Source organism: Copadichromis virginalis, linkage group LG7 (assembly GCF_057382275.1).
Source record: "Copadichromis virginalis isolate Kocher_CV1m ecotype Utaka linkage group LG7, C_Virginalis_male_GT1.1, whole genome shotgun sequence".
Lineage (NCBI taxonomy): Eukaryota > Metazoa > Chordata > Actinopteri > Cichliformes > Cichlidae > Copadichromis > Copadichromis virginalis.
In genome coordinates, this window is record NC_140624.1 from 52,489,072 (window position 1) to 52,509,577 (window position 20,506).

The 20,506-nt window shown below is 39.9% G+C and overlaps 1 protein-coding gene across 1 annotated transcript in view; it reads right to left on the reverse strand.

Moving 5' to 3' along the window:
* Positions 1-354: 354 nt before the first annotated feature.
* lamc3 (laminin, gamma 3) overlaps positions 355-20,506 on the reverse strand; it is a 152,447-nt gene continuing 132,295 nt past the window's right edge. The window contains exons 18-28 of the mRNA XM_085464129.1: positions 18,904-19,084; positions 17,575-17,819; positions 11,687-11,763; positions 11,252-11,386; positions 7,110-7,332; positions 6,511-6,657; positions 5,661-5,763; positions 4,984-5,186; positions 3,702-3,842; positions 3,490-3,589; positions 355-3,043 (exon numbers count right to left, since the gene is read on the reverse strand). Of these exons, the coding sequence (XP_085320255.1) occupies positions 2,781-3,043; positions 3,490-3,589; positions 3,702-3,842; positions 4,984-5,186; positions 5,661-5,763; positions 6,511-6,657; positions 7,110-7,332; positions 11,252-11,386; positions 11,687-11,763; positions 17,575-17,819; positions 18,904-19,084 (1,818 nt within the window). The 3' untranslated portion in view covers positions 355-2,780. The remainder of the gene's footprint in view (positions 3,044-3,489; positions 3,590-3,701; positions 3,843-4,983; positions 5,187-5,660; positions 5,764-6,510; positions 6,658-7,109; positions 7,333-11,251; positions 11,387-11,686; positions 11,764-17,574; positions 17,820-18,903; positions 19,085-20,506) is intronic.

The window sequence follows — 20,506 nt, forward strand, 5'->3', positions numbered from 1 at the left end:
GTGGTAAATGGTTCTGGTTAAGGGAGCTAAGAACTTCAGCACTTTCATAGTTTTTCAGAAACCTTCTTCCTTCCAAGGCTGCTGGATTAGTGACTTCTCTTTGTTTCACTTCTAGACAAAAAACAACAACACAAAAACACAAAACTCAGACAAAGGAAAGGAAGGAAGGAAAGTAAATTCACAAATAAAACAAACCCATTTTTATAATTTTATTGTGTTCATCAATATGTTACTCACCCATTTCCAGATATCTGCATCTACTCAGCTTTGAGCAGCTCTTTCATTTCCATTATGCTTTGTTGTACAATATTACACAAAAATGTCCACTAAGAATTCGATACATTATGCAAGACGGACGTATCGTGTATATTTTATTGCATTATGGTTCAGGCCTTATACACTCGGGCATTGTTACAATTATTACAAGCAGACATGTGACTGGGGCACTTGCATGAAAAACAGGTATAACTTTTGATTTGATTAGACTGAGCATTCATAAAAGCAGAACAATGTAATTTTTAAATAATATCTTCGCTTCATCATTATCATCGCTTTACAAGTCTTGCACAGGGTTCCTGCACCATTTTAAAAAATCCAAACCTGTATCTTTTGGGACCTTTTAAGACCTCAATGTCCAAATTATGTGTCACAGTCAGGCTGTAAACAGGCCATAACCTGTAGCTGGGTATACAACTATGAAGGAGTACAATAATCCTTACACAGTGATATTTTTACGTGCCACAAATGAGAGTAAAGTGAATCTGTTTTTAATGATATCTTAGACAGAATCTACATATGTACCTTAGCTATCATACTTGTATGTAAAAGATGTTAACAGCATTATTGTTTTAATCTCATTATATTTTTCAGTAACACACTAATATATGCATGATGCAAGATTCAGTGATTACATTACAGTTACTATTGTCTTGTTAGGTTCTTCAGTTTTCTGCCGGGCAGATAGAAAGGAAAAGAAAAAATCAACATGCTACAATCAGCTGATTTCAGTTTCTGGTGCTGGGAGGTGGAAAATGGTGTAGTCTACATTTTTGCAGATAACTTTTGTTTTTACTGCATGAAAGGACAAGCGATAATGAAACGCAAACTGAGTCCAGAATAGAAACACAACTTTAGCTCCTTGAAGCCATCTGCACAGACAGCATGCTAACACAAAGCTAGCGAAGAACCCAGAGTGATGTTAAAGCTGAGCGCTGGCCAGCCCCAGCCCCGCAGCCAGACACTTCAAAAGGTAGCAAACTCATGCTTGTAGCATTGTAGCCTACGTTTCTATCTTTCATTTCTATCGTTATGGCCATCACTTTAAAGTTTCTTTGGTCGGATTTTAAACTTTGCTTTGTGTTGTTGGTTTTGTGTTCATATTGTAAAAAGTAAAAGAAAGATTGCTCGTGTTTCTGTATTCAAATAGGGATTTATATTGGTGTGTGGGACTGTAGCCTCAGGCTTATATTTTTAACTAGTAATTATGTGACAATGCATTTCAGGTTATTTTATAGAGTAGCTCTATAATGAGTAGTGTACTTTCTCAATCAAGTAATTAGCTAACATAGTGCATTTCTTTTAAGTAAAGTAATGCGTAATGACCCAAGCATTGGCTGCGACTCTCTTGCAAAAGAGATTTTTAATCTCATCTCGTGTTATTGTAGTTAAGTAAAAAGAAAAAAAATCTGACATACTAAAAGCACAGTTCTCAACTGTTTTGTTAAATTATAAATGTCATGTGCAGCTACAGCTGGTACCAGTAGTGGCATTATTGAGCACTTCCATGAGTCAATCTGTAAAAGTGTGTGTTTAGACTCAGGCTCGAGTATGACAGTGCAATTTACAGTTTTCTTTCTTATTTTTGTCTTTACCCTGAAACGACACTTGAAGCCGTGAAAACATCTGAAATTGTTAATGAAATTAACCAACACTGGTTAACAGTAATTTGGTGATCATCGCATGTTTTAAGACCAACAGCAAAACTATTATTACGTTTTCTAATGAACTTGCTGGAACCCTGTTGTAAGACTTGCGCAAAGACCCTTTGCTTTTATGTTTTAGTCATCAGGAGCCACGCAGTGTGACGAAGCGCAACTCCAAGCAAAGTTTGTCCATTTGACAGAGGCACAGAAAGACAGAAATATTGAGAAACTGCAAAAACAGAGAGGTAGGCACTGTAATAATCCTGAAAACAGGTTCTGTGCTGTCGAAGCCTGACCTGAACTCCACTGAGGCCAAGGGGACTAATTGTTAATTAAGCAATGGTGATGAAAAAGAGCTCAAGTGTAAATGAATGTGTCAGTCTGAAGGAGCACTCAGACACACCTTTTAGCCCCACAAAGGAAAATCAGCATTATTTTAAACTTGACAGTGCACTCCAGCAGTTCAGAATGGCTGCTTATTATTCATGGTGAAATTGAAGTTCGGATGTTGTTACTAAAAGAGAGTTGAGTAAAAAAAAAGAAAACGATAAAAACAAGAAGGAGAAGGAAGATTGGTTATAAATTATGGGAGGCAGTGGAGAAGTCTTGGGCTTTTGGCTGTTGTGTGTGTGTGTGTGTGTGTGTGTGTGTGTGTGTGTGTGTGTGTGTGTGTGTGTGTGTGTGTCGGTCTGCTGTGGAGGTAAAATGAATTGCACCTTGGGGCAAAAAAGGAAAAATCTAAAAAGACTTTTTCTGAAGTTGAACACAAAATCACTGCAACTCCTTCTCTTAACAAGATCATCCCAGACTTTTCTGATGTTCAGCTATCAATGATGTAATGCTCGTCATCTATAGCATCTATCCTTTGCCTGCTCCGGTTGCCTCGGGGCAGGACTGGGGCAGGTTTAAGGCAATGTCTCTGAGACTGTCTCTCTCCTCCGTGATCTCCTGTATGTCCTGTTCAATGAGGGACAGACGGCTCTGCTGCTCTTTAGCGGCCGATTGCAGCTTCTGGATCTTTGAGCCTAGCGTTGGGCTCTCTACACTCCCGCGAAGCATGCTCAGACGGTGCGCTGTCTCGTTCAAGATCCGGTGAAATCGCTCCAGTGGCACATCCCCATCTGGAGGGAGGACAGAAAAAGAAAACGCTGCATAACAGACTTGAAAAAGATCTGTTTTTTTTAGACTGTGGTTTATTAATGGCTGTCCTACTTCACTTATTCAAACAGCACATAACCCAGCATTGTGACCTAATTGCAGTGATTGGATGATTATTCTCTCAAGCACAGTAGAACTGACCACAAAGTGCAAAACCTCACCTTTCTAATGAATTATAAAAATGATTTGACCAAAGAGGACATACAGTAGGTCAGATATATATGTCAGACCTAAAGGAAATGCTGCTCGGACTTGTGCACAGCAGTTATTCGTGTTTTACGGTCTGAGGAGTATTTCCATGTTTAATGAGGCATTAAAAGGCACCGAGCTCTTTAGTGGGCTGATATTTAAGGTATAATGAAAATTTATGGGTTTTATAGACACAGAAGAGCAAAAAGTAGTGACTTACCAATCTTGCTGATTAGCTCAGTTAGTGTAACAGAATAGGCCTCTAGCTGGAGCTTGGCTGCTTCCATATCTTCCTTTACGCTGGCCAGAGACACCCCAGGCTGAGAATTACAAGACATGCTCTAGAAACAGTCTTTTAAGCTGCACGCAGGATGAACAGATCGATATGCATAGATTTTTTCCTTCAAATATGTGTATGGCTGTGTTAAATACCTCTGAGGTAATCTGGGTGTTAGCTCTATCAGTCAGCAACTCCTGCACTGACAGCTGCTCTAAGGCAGAGTCTATATTGGAGCTAAGGTGAGCAGATGCAGTCCTGGTATGCTTAGCCTGGGTCAGAATGGCTTTGGATTCCTAAACACAAAAATGAGGGAAAGGTTAGCAAATGACTACTGGAAATATTCTGAAATGTTTATGAAAAACCACTAAGAGATCTATGGATCTGTGGATTGTGAGTGCTACTTTAATGTTTGCTTAGCTTTTTATTTTATATGTTAGCATGCTAACAATCGCCTAATCAGCATTTAAGTACCGCTGTGATCGGCAATATGTGACAGCATCACATATGGCCTTTTTTGATAGTGAGTAAAAATAAACATCAAAACTGAGTGAAAACATAACAGTCAAACTCCCATCAGTAAAATGAACCTGGTGCCCTCGTAGACAAACTTAAGATTTATACCAGCACAGACTTGGCTAATCAAAAGAGCACCATTAGATGTTAGCCTTAAGGCACAGACACTTAATATCAGCACTTGACAGAACAGCAGTATCATGTGATGAGAACTTGTAGTAGAGAGATGGTGGCACTCAAGGAATCCTGATGAGAAATTTTCTGGGGAATTCTGTAATGTCAGAGATGGCGATCGTTACATTTCTTCCTCCAAAGAATCAATAATCTGCAACTGATGCATGCACACAGCTTGGGGTTGGGTTTATGTAGTGGCTGTAAAGTGCATTGGTGGTTGATCTTGGCTGTGTGTTTATCATCTGAATTAGCACAGTAGCTGGTCGGGTGTTGATATGAGCCAAATATGCTGATTGTATTAACACTTCGAATTGAGCTTAAATTAATCCTTGGTGTAAAACGTTGCAAAAAAGTAGGAAAACACAACTTATTTCATAGGGTTTTTTTTCACATTTGACTTGTGATATTATACATGCAGTTTTTATGCCTCAGTGACTATTGAGTTTAAGCTACGGCTCTCCATTAATTCATTGACTGGGACTTTTAAAGTCAAAATAACTTCCCAGAGTTGTTACTCTAGAAGGTCTTTGGGTGAGATTAACTGGAACATTATTATTTGTGACATCATCTAATCAGAAGCTATACTTTTGAACAAATTAGGAATTTTGTTTTGTGTATCACACAAAAAAATGATTGACTTACTGCAAAAATGTTGTCAATTCCACAAATTAGCAATTCTCCAATTAACATCCATCATTTATAATCCCATTTGTTCAGTGTTATGGTTGGAAAAACAAGTATTCACACCTTTACCACAGCATGCGCTTTTTGTTCGGCGTCCTTTGCCGTGCTACTTGAGATGTTGGAGTGTTCCAGAGCTGGTTTAAGCATCTTCTCGGTCTCTGCGACTTTCTTCCTGACATCAGGCAGGATCTTTTCCTCCAAGGGTCTTGCCTTCTTGATTGCAGCCTTGGTCTGCGCCTGTTGACGGGGCCACTGTGTAACCATGCCTGAATGGAGATTCAAGCGGATGGATGTTATTAGGATTAAGGCATAATCAAAGTTGTATTAGATTAAAAAAATATTTGACTAAAAAGGTCACTGTGTACTGGGTGAATTTAATTTTTTTTATCCACTCTTTATTACTCTCTACTATTAATGACTGTCCAAGCAGACAAAATAACCTAAGACTCTCTTTATGTTTCATAAATGTCAATATTTAATTAATGAAGTTTAAGCTAGAACGACTCAAAACATTCTGGCTCTTTCTGTTTTTCTACAGAAGCCGCTATTGTGCTCAATACGTGACAAATGGGTCAAGACATTACAACCGTGATGACATATCTATTATATTAATACACGAGTCTCTGGGTCATACGGTGGTTTTCTTTTCATCTCAGTACTTGACATTTCAATTTAAGCAAAATAATTTAGTTGTACATTCAACAAAAGCAATAATGTACGTCAAAAAGATAGAGGCTTACGTTCTAGTTGTCTGTGAAGAGAGATTGCTTCTGATTCCACCTCTTTGCCTGTCACAACTGATGACAAAGTCACAACTTTTGCTCCGTGAGCTTGAGTTTGCAGCTTTAGTACAAGAGAAGGAGGATAAAGCAAGAAGTCAGTAAAGTCAAGTGTAGTTTATTAAATCTTTGCAATAATGTTTATTGTGTTTCATGTTATATTTTGTTCAATTATTGTGTTTGTAACAAAATATTCTTCTGTAATTTTCTATCTATCTATCTCTCTTCCTTCCATAGATAGGGTAATTGGAAACACTAAATTGCCCATGTGAGTACAAATGGTTGTCTGTGTCTATGTGTTAGCCCTGTGACAGCCTGGTGACCTGTCCAGGGTGTACCCTGCCCCTCGCCCTAAGACAGTTGGGATAGGTTCCAGCAACCCTGAAAAGGATAAGCGGAAGAGAATGGATGGATTTGTATTAGCTGATCTCAAAACGAACAGTGACGACGAACATTACGCCTACGTTGCTGACATTGCACGTACCTTACGTCTCCGTGCACATTGTTGATTGTAAATACTTTTCGCTAAACTCTGGGGTCTGTGAAATGTGTTGTCATGCATATCTATAATTGATTACTTTGCCTTATACAATGAAAATGTAGCTTGCAAAGAAGAAGAACAAAAAATATGTTTATATGACTCATTTCTTTGGTGTTTAAGGTTTTGCTGTATCACTATACGTAGTGATAGAATGAACATAGAAAGAATAACAATAAATTAACATACATTACTGTGTTTTAATAATTCACAGAACTATGCTGTTAACATGGCTAATAACCATCAATACTAGCAAACACTTAGTGTGGTTACCTTGCTGACGTTATTCACGCTTTCCATGCTGTTGTTGACTGTCTGTAGTAAAGGCTCCACCACTTCTCTGACCTTAGCAATGAGACCGTCTTGAGTCTGAACTTGCTGGTCCAGTTCTTTTGTCTGTTTCACCAGGGTCTCACCCCACTACACAAGAAAGGGGATAACAAGAAGCAACAGTTCTATTAGAATAAAGATCTTTTTTTTAATTGCTTTCTCTACTTTTCTCAACTACCACGTACACAAAGGGCACCTTAGCATATTTCTGGGTCATTTAACAGTGTATTCTGCTCAGACATGCTGCTGTGGTAATCACCCCCCCTCCAGAACAACATGTGCCCTGTGAGCAACAGAAGCTGCCAGAATCTTCTCTCCTGTGCCTCAGTGTGCGTCTTTCCTTGCAAAATATTAAATGAGAAAAAAACGAAGTGACATTAACTTCCAATTCCCCATACCTCTATCTCTATATGACCCAAGTTAAACAAACCAGAGTGGTTCCTTATATAAGCAGCACCCACACTAATTAGAATGAAATGATTGATTTATTGGTTCAAAATGCAACAGAATATGCTTGAAATCGTAGTGAAGATTAAACTGACCTCTGTTGTAAAGTTGGTTAGATGTTTGGTTTGGTTGAACTGAGTGTGATCAGCCTCCGGATATGGGCTGGCATCTGTCAGAGCCAGCTGATGTAAGAATGATGTGATGTTACCCAAGGCAAGCTTTAAACCAGCAGCTTCTTCCTCCAGGGCCAGCTGTTCGGCTACAGTATCGTTCACCTGCACCGTCAGGTTCTCCTTCTGCTGCTGCATCTGTGTGATTCTAAAATGAAAGAAGTACAGTAAGAATGTATCAAAACATATAATATATCCCCGATAGGTGGGAAACATATAGAAAAGTTTTTTTTTTAAAAAAAGTTCTTGTCTCTGTTCTACACAACCACCTACGTGCACATGCATGCTAAAAATGTGCTAGTGCTAACTTCTAGCTTCACATTGGCTTTTAACCACACTTTCCAAGGTGAAAGTCCTCTTCTAAAGCCACTGCACATTCTGTCTCTTTCTTCATTCTCCTCTTACAAGTCTCCTGTCATGAACTAGATTTTCTACAGCAAACGGTTCCCAGATGCAGTGCAGGAGTTCTCTCACTGAACATTTACATAAAAATATGGTGATACTGATATCAAAACATGATTGACTTACTGACAGACTGACTGAAGTCCAAAACATGTAGTCTATTTCAGCTTTAATGTAATATATTATGGGTCATTTATAAGTGTTCATATAGTGAGATACTATACTACAGGATCATTCGAATGTCACATATACTGTAAATCATTTTCCAAATAATAAGATGATCACAGCGTGCAATACTGAATGCAATAACAACCTTGAAACTAATTTAAAAAGTGCTTTTTTAATTAGTATGCGAGACAAATGTTTTTCTTTTGAATCGTGTGAACACAAAAGCTCATGCAGCAAAATTTCAGCCTTCTGTATTATCCTGTTTAATAAAAAGCCAACTTAAAAAGACAAAAAGTGAAAATAAAAAAATGGGTTGATTATATACAACAGCAGCTTTATACTGCTGAGGGATAGCTCAGTAGATAAAGTGATCACCCCATGGTTGGAAGGGTTGGGGGTTCAAATCCACTGAACGGCTACCATGAGGTACCCCTGAGCAAGGTACCGTCCCTACACACTGCTCCCCAGGTGCTAGATTGGTGGCAGCCCACTGAGTTGATGGGTTAAATGCAGAGAGAAACATACATTATTATTTATTTTGCAACCTATCTGACCCAGACACATTATCATATAATGCTGTATATTATGATGCATCAGTTGCAGAAACTGATGCACCAGTGAAATTAGTGTTAAAGAGTTTCCTTGTGTTTTAGACTTTATTTGCAAGAATGTACAGGACGTATACAGAGGTCCTCGTTTCTAAATTTAAAAGAAAGACGACCCACACAACAACTTGATGTCTCTCCCCTTCTCTCTGTTGTCTCAGAAACCCCCCTTCTTCCTGTAGAGCTGACTTCACTTTGCACTCAGCAGTAGGAGGTACTTGGCAGAGGGAGAGGAAATGGTAGGTGACATCAGTGTTAAAGAGGTGTGTTTGACTTTGTGACTTATGCTCTTTCTTTGACCAGCATGCAGTTTGCTGCTTGCTGCGGCTCAGTCACACTAGAGCAAAAATAGGACTTCGATTGAGAATAAGAGAATAAGCAAACATTTGCTGTTTAATTTATAAAACTGGACAGTTTTCCAACAAATGTCAGTCAGTGTGAAGCAGTCTGGAGTTCGTTTTACTTGTCTCTTTGCAATAGAGGACTGAACTCAGTCAGTTACCAGCCAGTTGTATTCTGGTTATATTTCTGTTTATAGAGAGACGTGCCTATGTCATTTTGCATTAAAGTATCTGTCCTGAAGCATCTATTTGTGGAGGAACTTCTGCTTCTGTCCATGAGGTTCTGACGGCAGTCAGGATACATTTTAAATGTTAATTTCTGTGTCTGTAGACCGATTAATTCCCCTATTATTGCAAATAAAATGGAACTGATTACCAATGACTACATTCAACTGCAGACTCACAGTTGATGCGTGAAAGTCATTTTAAAAAGTGCAAATAAATGCAGATGGTCACAGATCTAATCTCCAACTTCCAGGAAAACATTTCAGAGAGGTCTTAAGTTAAATGCAATAGTTTTTGTTGTGTCCAGTCTCCAACCATTGTTTATCCTGATGTGACTGTAGCATCAGAAATGGTTTGAGATGGTTCGAGCATCTTTGTAAAGCTATTCATAAAATTCTTCCTTTGCTCATGGTTTCGCATCCCCTCCATGTTTATTGTTATTTCCCCAACATCAGAGAAAAGAGCTTGTATAGTTAACTTGCTTTCTCTCCCTTGCAGCACTGTGCACAATATCTTGAGAGTGACATGAGCACATGAATTGCGTGTATGTAGTATAGTACATACAGCAAAAGTATGAATGCGCTGTGTTATCAGAGCACAGCTTTCAGGGTGGCTTTATATATGTGTGTGTCACTACACTTTTATTCTCCGCAGTCAAGACTTCTTGTGTGTGTGTGTGTGTGTGTGTGTGTGTGTGTGTGTGTGTGTATAAGACATCTGAGTCTCCTGAAGTTCTCCATGAAAGAATAAACCTGGCCGCATAAGATATCCCCAACAACAAATCCATTTGTACCGCTGTAATTGGTCACTACGTTAAATACAGCAAGGCTCAAAGAGCCCAACCACAAATTTAATTTTTGTCCCTTCTGCCTTATCTCTTTCCCCACTCAGTGATTAATTTCATACTTTTATGTCTTCATTCAAAGATCCTCAAAGGCATGTTTTAAACCTATAGGGAGCCTTTCTTCATCAGAACAAGAAAACAGCCTGCTAGTGTGAAACTATGCAAATATATCACTCTGTGTTGTGAGAAAAAGAAAAGAAAAGGGAGGGGCAAAAAATGACTGCAGAATAAAAACTGCAACAGTAACTGTAGCTGCTTTTATTAAGAGATCTGAAACATGACTGGGGTTTCAACTAGACACTACATGTCTGCACAGATTTTACAAGACAGACTGGCTGGAAAGCTGTGGTTTAAGCTTTTAACGGTGACCTAGCATTGGCTAAAAATCATTTTTTGCTTATTTTCAGTGATTTAACTTTTCACTTTGCAATAAGGATGTACAAAATTGCCCCGAGACCTGGTGACATTTCTACTGGATGGTTCTGACTATGGTCAGAAGAGGCACAATGTTCAAAAAACCAGAAAAGGCAGTGAACTGCTGTTCAGTTTGTTATTTAAATTATTCTTCAACATTCTACTTTATGTAAAAGCTCAATCAGAAAGTAATAATATCTCCAAAAAACATGCAGGAAGGTAAAAACAAGTACGCAGTTTCCCACTAAAATGTAAAGTCCATTAATGTAGCTCAAAGTTGTGCTGAACAAGTGCTACTACCCCTTTGCTGTTGATGATTACAAACACTGAGGTGAATTGTTTCTAACAGTTGCAGTGCTGCCGAGTACTAGTGATACAGACCTTTTGTTGGAGACAGGTTGAATACCTTTGTCATTTTCTGATTGGGTAGCTTCCTGCCTATAAAATGCCTCTGATCTGCTTAAGTGCCACCACATGGGGAAATATGTGTGGGAAATGCAATTTTATGCTGCCCATCTGTGCGTAAACTGCTCACTTTGCATCCTATAAAGCGACACACAAACGCACGCAGACACACACACACGCGAGCACGCACACAGTGCTGCAGTGCTCCGAAGATGAACACAACTCCTCTGAATCAAGCTGACTACTGGTAGAAGGGAATAATCAATTTGGAGCTCCTCACTTCTTGCTCTCATCATGGCCACCGGAGGGCTTTTTGCATCATTCTGTCTAGCATCCAGGATAATCCTCAGAGCAATCACATGCTAGGAGATGCAGCAAGCGTGTGGCAAATCCAAGAAAGCAATAGGCTTACAGTAGAGAGAAGCTGTCTCCCTGTGGCTAAATGTCTTACTCCTTAACTCTAGTGTGCTTTAAGAGGCAGCAGCAAAGAAGAGGACCTTGAGCTATAATACAGTGATGGGTGCACTTTGTTATATACACACACATGGCAAAAGTGCAATAATCCAGGGAGTTGTAGAATGCTTTATGTGAATGTGAATTCATACAAAGCATTGTTTCTGCCTGTGCATGTCTACAAGAGCATATGTTTGTCTTTGTGCTCACTGCTCCGTTAGGTTCCTGATGTACTCCTCTGTAGAGTTGTCCTGCAGTAGATCCATCAGTGAGCTATAGGTCTGCTTTGAGGCTCTTACTGCCCTGTCGGCTATAGCCTCGATGTGGTCCGCTGTTTCCCTGTGACTACCAGAAGAAGAAGAAGAAGAAATAAAAAAAGTTAAATAATGTAAAAGAGGAATAAAAAGAGCATTACAGAACAGTAGAGTACTGCAGCTGCTGCAAGGAAAGAGAAAAATGGATTTCCACTCTGGATATTTTTAACTAGAACAAAGGTGTGACTCTAAAGCGCCGAGAGCATCGATTCACAGTAACCTAACCACAATGTATTTGACAAGCTAAAAGCCGGGAGTGATGAAGCTCCGTAAATTACTATTGCGGTCTTTGCTTTTAACTGACAACTCAAAGTCCATTGACCTAACTTACCTTTTCATTAGCACCTGTGAGTCATTGACCATAATGTTCCATTTGTTGGGTCGTGACACTGCCTCAAAAGGAATGAGCTGTGAAAAAGGTAGTGAGAGAAAGCGACATACTGAGCAAATGACAAAAAAAGTACAGCTCTGGTCTTGGAATGGCTCTAAGCTGTTTGGACGTGTTTAATTAAATCATATGAGGTCACGTAATTTAAAGGATTTTTCACACTTCAGCTGATTATTTTAAAAAGTGTTTTTGACACAGTGCTGTTTGCAGTCAGAGAAATTTTCATTTGTGTGAAAACTGTGTGTTTCTGAGAGTTATTCAGAAAAATACAGCATTGCGCTAAAATCTTGAACCACCTCTCATTTCTTTATATTTTGCTAGAAAACTAAAAATAGCTGCATTGATTTATTCAAATAGGGTAATCATGGAAAAACAGCACATGAGGAAAAAACTGAGTTTGAAAGTCAATATTTGGCATGGACACAAAACACAGCCTGAACTCTCTCTGGCAGCTTTCTTTAAGTCAGGGGTCTCCAACTCCAGGCCTCGAGGGCCGGTGTCCTGCAGCTTTAAATCTGTCCTTGATCCAACACAGCTGATTTAATAATAATAATAATAATAATAATAATAATAATAATAATGGATTGGATTTATATAGCGCTTTTCAAGGCACCCAAAGCGCTTTACAATACCACTATTCATTCACTCTCGCATTCACACACTGGTGGAGGCAAGCTACAGTTGTAGCCACAGCTGCCCTGGGGCAGACTGACAGAAGCGAGGCTGCCATATCGCGCCATCAGCCCTTCTGGCCAACACCAGTAAGCAGTAGGGTAAAGTGTCTTGCACAAGGACACAACGACCAGGACAGAGAGCCCGGGGATCGAACCGGCGACCTTCCGGTTACGGATGCGCTTCCTGAGCCACGGTCGCCCCAATTTAAATGGCTAAATGACATGTCCTGAAGCTCTCCAGAGGCCTGGTAATGAATTAATCATTTGATTCAGGTGTGTTGACCCAGGGTGATATCTAAAACCTGCAGGACACCGGCCCTCGAGGCCTGGAGTTGGACACCCTTCAGGAAAAGTTCTCCAGGCTTCCCGAAGGACATTTCAAAGCTCTTCACTGGATGTGAGCTACCTTTTGTTCTGTTCTTTGTCTACCAGTTGCTTTCCACATTGTATTGCATGATGGCTCAAAATCCACACTTGTCCTCGTTCAAAGGTTTATCATTTCTGATAAGATCTGAACCACCTCTGAATTAAACGTAGCCATAAACCATGACAGTACCTCCGCCGTGTTTTACAGATGAAAACAGATGCTCAGTGGTGTACCTCCCCCTGAACCTGTCTGTACATATTGACTGTTAGCTAATGATTTGAGCAAAAAGTTTTAATTTGGGTTCTCATATGAACATTAAAAAATTTAAAAGACTGTCTTGAAAATACAAACCCCAAAATAGAAACTCAGTACATCAAAAATAAATGAACTTCTATTTATTGACATGTACAGTTCTGCCCTGTTTTTTTTTTATTATTTTGCAATATTTGTCATATCCGACAAAGATTTAAATACAAAATGCAGATTTATTAGATCTACTTTTAAATACATCAATTCCTTTTTCACAGAGGATTAGATATGGTTGGATAGTTTAGACCTTTGTCTAATATTACATTATGTCTGATGAGCTTAAACATGTAAGTGTAACAAATATTGCAAAAAGAAAAATGACAAAAGAAAGAAATCAAAAAGGGGGCGTAAACTATTTTACAGCACTGCACGTTAGAAAAGTTGTGATCAGCGAAACAAACCAGAGATTTTCTGGGATTTTGAATGAGCCTAAATACATGATCAGCGTTACAAAATGACCTGTGAACATAAGAGCTTTGTCATTTTGGGCTGTGACTGTCTGCATTCTTGCTCCACGTGGAAAAGAATTGCTGGTGAAGTTGAGAAATGTGATTGTGAGACTTCACAACACTGGAAAAGAATACAGCAAGATTTATGGCCAACTTAAAAATCAGTCGAAACAGTTTCAACAGTAATCAGAGGTACAGTACATGCCCTAGTACTACAAATCAGGATCCTTTTAAATGAGGTAGTACTTACACAATCTAAAAAACCCCAGACAAATGAAACCTTCAGACTTGGCACATGGGTTATCAGTAAAAAATTTGATTTTCTGTGACAGCTCAGAGAGCAAGCAACTCTCTTGCTTTCTCTCTGGCACAACACCGCAAGATCAAATTTGACTTAATTAACAATAAACAGGGAAAAGAAAAAAAAGTTTAATGAACATGGGGAGTGATGGTCATATAAGACCAGGATCAATTTGTCCAATGTATTTGGTAAGAACAAGGCCAGGACTACCAGAATGAACACACAGAAGTAAACACATGATGATGATGATGATGATATGATTATATGAGTCCAAAAAGGTGTTGGGGGGGATTTGTTTTATAGCTGGAACCCCAAATATGCAAGACTAGTAATAAAATAGCAGTAAAAAGTGTAATTATGGCCTCATTTGAGTCCAAAGACAGTCTTTTTAAAGATGTGGGTGGACACAGAAAGCATTATAAATAAGGCTTGAAGCTCAGTAATGGAATACTTAGAGCTTTGTTGTATTGAGTGCCTACTGTGTGGGATATATTTACAATGTAACGCCTGTAAGGTAATACAATTGCGAATCAGCTGACATGAAAGTTATATTGCACTGGAGAGTACTCAATACTTTTGCATGTTTATATAATGAACCTCCTTGTATAAATGTATGTAATCAAGCAGGTTCAAAGCAGGGGCATATGGGGAGGAGGGGTCCTAAAAAGGTCTGAAATTGCCTGAAGTTTTGTCTTAATAAATGTAGTGTTTATACGGTTGAAACCAGAGTCCTTCCCAGAGTGGCATTCAATTTGAAAAAATGCAAACAAAACGGGCAAACTGAATCAACAATTGACACACAAGCATTTTTCTTCATTTTAGTGGAAGGGAGGTGGCCGCTGTGCTTATTAATATGAAATTACATTGCTGTTGCTTCAGGCATACCCAGGTGATAAGCACAATGGACACACACACACGCGCACACACACGCAATCAGAAATAGAGAGTTATATACTGGCAAAACAAGCTCACTCATCTCTCCAAACCTAAATAACATGGCAGGAGTATCTATAATAAATTCCTGCAAGCGTCATGAAGAGACCGTGAAAAGCCTTGAGGCAGGTGAAGAACAAGTTGTTAATTTTAGCGTCCATCAACATCTTTGGGTTTTTGTTTCAGAGGGAGGAGTGTGCCACTCATATGGAGAACGGTGGGGGTGTGAGGGGGTGGAGTTATGGTTTTGCCTGGGGGGAATCTTTGTGGATCTACACAAAAGAGCAGCATCTAGCAAGGTAAACTGCAACCTCCCACACTAAAGACAATAAAAAAAATAATAAAAAAAACATGCTACATACAGTGTCAGCATGCTAGCACACAGTATATAATGCAATGGCATAAAAGACTGATTATTGCTTACAGTAATATTTATAGTACTTGATTTAATATAAGCATATGCTTGAGCTATCATGTGCAATACCTTCTAACCCAGATAACAATAAAAATGTTCCAAAGAGGTTAGTTTGATGTTAGGACTGCTTGTTTTTGTCAATCTTCCCTCCAAAAAGTTCTAAGGAGGGCTACTTTTGATCAATTTCAAATTCCCACTACCAAACTTTGCTACACATTTGATACACTGCAGTATTATTCTCTGTCTAGCTCGCCTTGTTAAATCACTGGTTATCTAACTGGGAGTGGGCTTTCACTGTGAGGCACACAGGCACTCTACAGGGGTCGTGTATAACCGGTGGAAAACGTGCCGTGAGACTGAGTAGAACGAGTATGAATTATGCAAAGACAGTAAACAAGCAGGACTTTGCTGATGCTGCTGTGCTGACCTTTGGTGAATCTGTTATTGTTAATGTCATTCATGTAAGCTCACATTTGGATTCACTGGCAAAGGGGACTTTCTTTTTCTCCCAATCATTCACTCATACTATTGATTTTGACATTTTTTCTTCCTTTGTGGTGTGAAGGCCACTACCGGTGCTGTGAAACCACTCAGCTTAGCAGTATCTTAACTAAATCTTGTCTTGTTTAACTAATTTTGTTAAGTTTCTGCAATGCTGGCCTGCTGCTTGTGCTAACGTTTCCACACAGAGTACTATGAAGTACCCCTTTAAAACCAGTGGTATATCTATGATTTGGCACTAAGAAAGCCTAAGTCTTTACTTAGAATACCAATTTAAAATTTGACAATAGTGCATAGTTATGCTTAGGTCTGCTGTTCTGCTGGAAACCTGGGGCACGGCAATATTCATCACAGCTGAACAATGGCTGCAGGTTGATTTACTTCATGAAGTCTGTGATTGATAGCTCAGATCCACATGTCATCAGTTTTCTTCAGTGAAACTGTACAGAAACAACCGAAGGAAATTTGTACTGCAGAGTTAGCATAGTCAGTGCTACGAGCGGTTCCCACTTGAATACAAACCTTAGACATGATGCAGCACCATAAGCGCCCCTTCACTTGTCAGAACCTGTGTTTTTGTTAATGTTTCTAAATCTACAAACTCTATTTTTATCCTGGAAATAATCAGATTTTTAGTCGTGACACACTCACAGCCCACTCACAGGCCACTTTATTAGGTACAGGTGCACATCTAATCAGCCAATTACATGGCAGTAAGTCAGTGCATTTAGACATATTGTCATAGTCAACACCACCTGCTGAATATCAAATGAAACATCAGAATGGGAAGAAAGGTGATTTAAGAGACTTTGAATGTGGTGTGGTTGTTGGTGCCAGATCAGCTGGTCTGAGTATTTTACAAACTCCTGATGTACTGGGATTTTTTCCTGAGCAATCGCCTCAAGGGTTTACAGAGAATACTCCAGTAAGACACAGCTCTCTGGTTTGAAAATGCCTTATTCATGCCAGAGGTCAGAGGCGAATGGTCATGCTGCTTCAAGGCAACAGAAAATCCAATAGCTTCTTATTACAAAAAGGTATGTAGCAGTGTTAATTCTGACAGCAAATGTTTGTTTAGTTTTTTTAGTCAATCTTTGGACTACAATTTAATTTAGTTTCAGTCATAATTAAGGCATCTAAATTCTATTAGCTTTAGTCAACTAAAGATTAAGATTTTAGTAGACAGAATCTTAAGTTAGTTTCCTCCGTGATTTCTATCCTTCTCTCTAACCTTACCGCACAAGGAGATTACTTCAGTTTAGATCATTTCCAAAACCCATTCCACCTTCCTGCACAACTTAATTAGTTCTGATTGGATCTTGTCTCTCCAGAATCCTTTCAGCAAAATTGTCATCATCATCAATGTCATCATCGTTTTCTTCCTTGTGTGTTCGTTTTTATTTAGTTATTGTCTTGTATTTGTCAGGAAAAACAGGTCGGTGACAAAAATGAAATTATTTTATTAACACACAACATGCCAAGGCTGGAAGCAGATGAGCTGCAGCAGCAGAAGACCACACTGGGTGAACTCTCACAGGAAAACTGAGGCTACAGTTCACACAGGCTTGTCAGGCAGCAACTATATTTCCTGATCTGATGAGTCTCAATTTCTGCTGCAGCAACTGGATGGTGGGCTCAGATTTTGGAGTAGCCCACATAAAAGAATGGATCCATCCTGCCTCGTACCAACAGAGGCTGGAGATTCACTTCATGGAACAAAATCCAAGGAACGTTTCCAGCACCTTGTTGAATCTATGCTATAAAGAATTAAGGCAGTTTGGAAACCCAAAGGGTGTCCAAAGTGGTGCTAGCAAGTCATAACTGATAAAGTGTTTGAGGTGGCTACAATACTGAGGACAAAGTGTACATTTAGGTCACCTACCATATTGTCCAGGTCTTGTGTTGCCTGCTTCAGTTGTTTCTGAGACACTCTGATCATGTGTAGAGTGTCTGTGAAGGTCTGACACACAGCCCCGCTGCTTTCATCCTTCCTCCTCTCCTTCCCCTCTTCCTCTGTCATGCTGATACTGCAGTTCAAAGAAGATGTAATGCCATGCAGCTGGGCTAAAAGTGTGCCTGTAGAAGCTTCCAGCAAGGAAAATTGTTTTATTAAGGCCTCCCGTGCCTCTGTAAGAACAAAGCAAATAAAACCACGTTAAGTCTTTCATGGATTTCTTCACCAAGAATACCATTCTTCCAACTCTTTGTAGCTGGAAAGCCGTATTTTGACACATCTCTCATTCTCGGCTCCCTCATTTACTGTGTTAATTCATGTGAGGACTCTCATCCATTCTACATATCGGTAGTCAGAATAAGCAGAACCATATGGAAATTTATCCAGATGCTCGTATTTTTTTTTTGCAATTTCACTTTGTTTGCTGTCGTGTTTCTAATTTAACTGGCTGCAAAGGCATTTTACAGAACAATTAGTACAATCTGGCCGCTTTGTTGCTTCATTTTGGGACATGCTTTACTTGTAGCTTTGACTCCGTGTCTGATAAAATGAGAAGGAAGGAGCTTGTGTGTGCCCACACAGCGAGTCCGTTGATTCCACATACTCATTAAATCATTACTGGGCCATCCAGTGCCTTAAAGAGCACGACTGGTAACAACGTGTGTGTGTGTATATATAGCGTGGGTGATGGGAGGGCGATTGTTGGGCAACTGTTATCATGATTGCAACTATAATCATAATAAGCAGGGATTAGCGATGCCCTGGCTGTCATATAAACAGGGATTAAGTTGGTCACACGGCGCCCTGTTCTATATTGTTATGATTTGTCTCCATTTGGCTTGTGCAGCTGAGCCTGTAAGCCTTTTCCCCTCCAAAGATAATGAGGATATATCAACATTGTGTTAAAGTAATTGGGAGAGGTTTGCATTGTCGCCTTGCTTCCTGATTTAATCGCTTTGTTGCGTTGTATATGTAGCCCAGTCACACTGGAGGAGACAGACACAGAGCAACAGCAGCAGATTTTCGAAACGCCGGGAGCGGTTTCACATCAAGTTTCTGCGGCTGGTCTTGTATGTACTGATATGGCATGTTATCATCTCATAGCCAAAGCGTGACACAGCGGTTACAATGGCACATTAAGCGAGCATCATGTTTCACAAGGCAAAGGCTGCCAAGTGCCTCGCAAGATGTCACGACCACGGAGGAAACATTAAAAGGAGTGACAGCGGAATTATCTCGGCTCCTGGCTGCTGATACCTTGGAAGGCCAGAAAATCCTCCAGAGCATTGGGCAGAGTATCCTCCCTTTGGTGCTCATGCTCATAAAGCCTGGCCATGTGATACTTCAGCAGGTGGTGCCGCTTCCCGAATCTACCTCTGCAATCAAAGTGAGCCAGGAGCTTTTCCAAATCCTGCAGCCGAGTCCTGAGCTTTTCCGCCTGTAATAGCATCGAGATTTTTCACCGAAGGTGTGAATGAGAATACGGGTTTAAAACCCCCCCACAAAAAACACAAAAAAGCAAGAAAAACCAAACAAAACACTTGAAAAAAACAAAACACCACAACAGAATATCTATCTACCTCCATCTGTATTTATTTATTCAGATGCAAGGATTGAGATAGGACTCAGATTCTTGGTGCACCAAAACATCAAAATTTAGTATTTCACCAAAAGCAATGAATAAATGAATACCAAAAACAGGATAAGCACAGAACACTGTTTTCATGTCCGCATCCACTCACTATTCCCCGCATAGCGTGCGGCCGAGGAAAGCATTTCTGCAGATAACTAGATTAGACTTCTGAGAGAATGGAAGTCCGGGTCTGAAAATGGAATAAAAGTGCCGTGATTGGCAACAGTTTGCTGACCCCGGCAGTTAAAAAATAGTCCAGAGCTATATAAATAGAGCCTGCGATCTGGCTGTGATTACACCTTTTGTTAAGCTGGTAGCCGTACGTTGTGCACGTGTGTGCACATCACGTGTGTTCTGTGTTAGCAGGAATTTCTTGCCGATCACTTTAGAGAGCAATCATCAGTGTATTAATAAGGCCTCGTCAGCTTAACACCACTCAGATAAAACAGTGAGTGCTTTTTCTGAGTTATTCATTCTTGCATTTAATCAAGTCCCGTCCATTTTAAAAATATATAAAAAATAAAATAAAATTCTCCTCTAAATTCTGCTGTCATCCACGGGCTTTTTCACACCGTTCTTGATCGTCCCTCGCACGTCTCTGTCTTTTCTCAACCTCTCTCTCTCTGTGCTCGTTAGTCTTTTTTCCCCCCCTTTCTATGTTTGAACCACAGGAAAAGTAGGAGCAGAAAGACAGAGAGCGCGAGCAGCAGAAAGCGAGAGCTGGGGGAGACTCAGGACAGTGAGAGTAATTGCAGGTGTTCGCAGCAGACAAGGGTTGGGATGTTCACTGAATCGCTAACACTGTGGAAATCACAGCATGCATTCACACAGGTACAAGTCGGCCCGGGGAGAACATGCAGCCACTTTAGCCGGAACAAGAAAATGCACAGAGAACAGAAAGAACACATCTGCGCTATTGGATTGTCCTCAGAAGGCAAATCCAGAGACACGGCACCTTAGCATACAGACGTGGGCTGCTACAAATCTAAAGGGACAGAGAGGAGCAGCGCGGGAGATCATTTTTCTGTTTCACTGCACAGCCACTGTTTACTTGCAATCTACAAATACAAAGGAGCCATATGGCTGCCATGAGGGTCTACAAAGGCAGGATGTACTATGGGGACTGTGTTATTTCAGGATCAAATTGCCCCTCACGCATTAAAAGTGTGCCAAAAACACCTTGCGTAGGTGTGCAAAACAATAATATGGACTAGTGCACGGACCTGC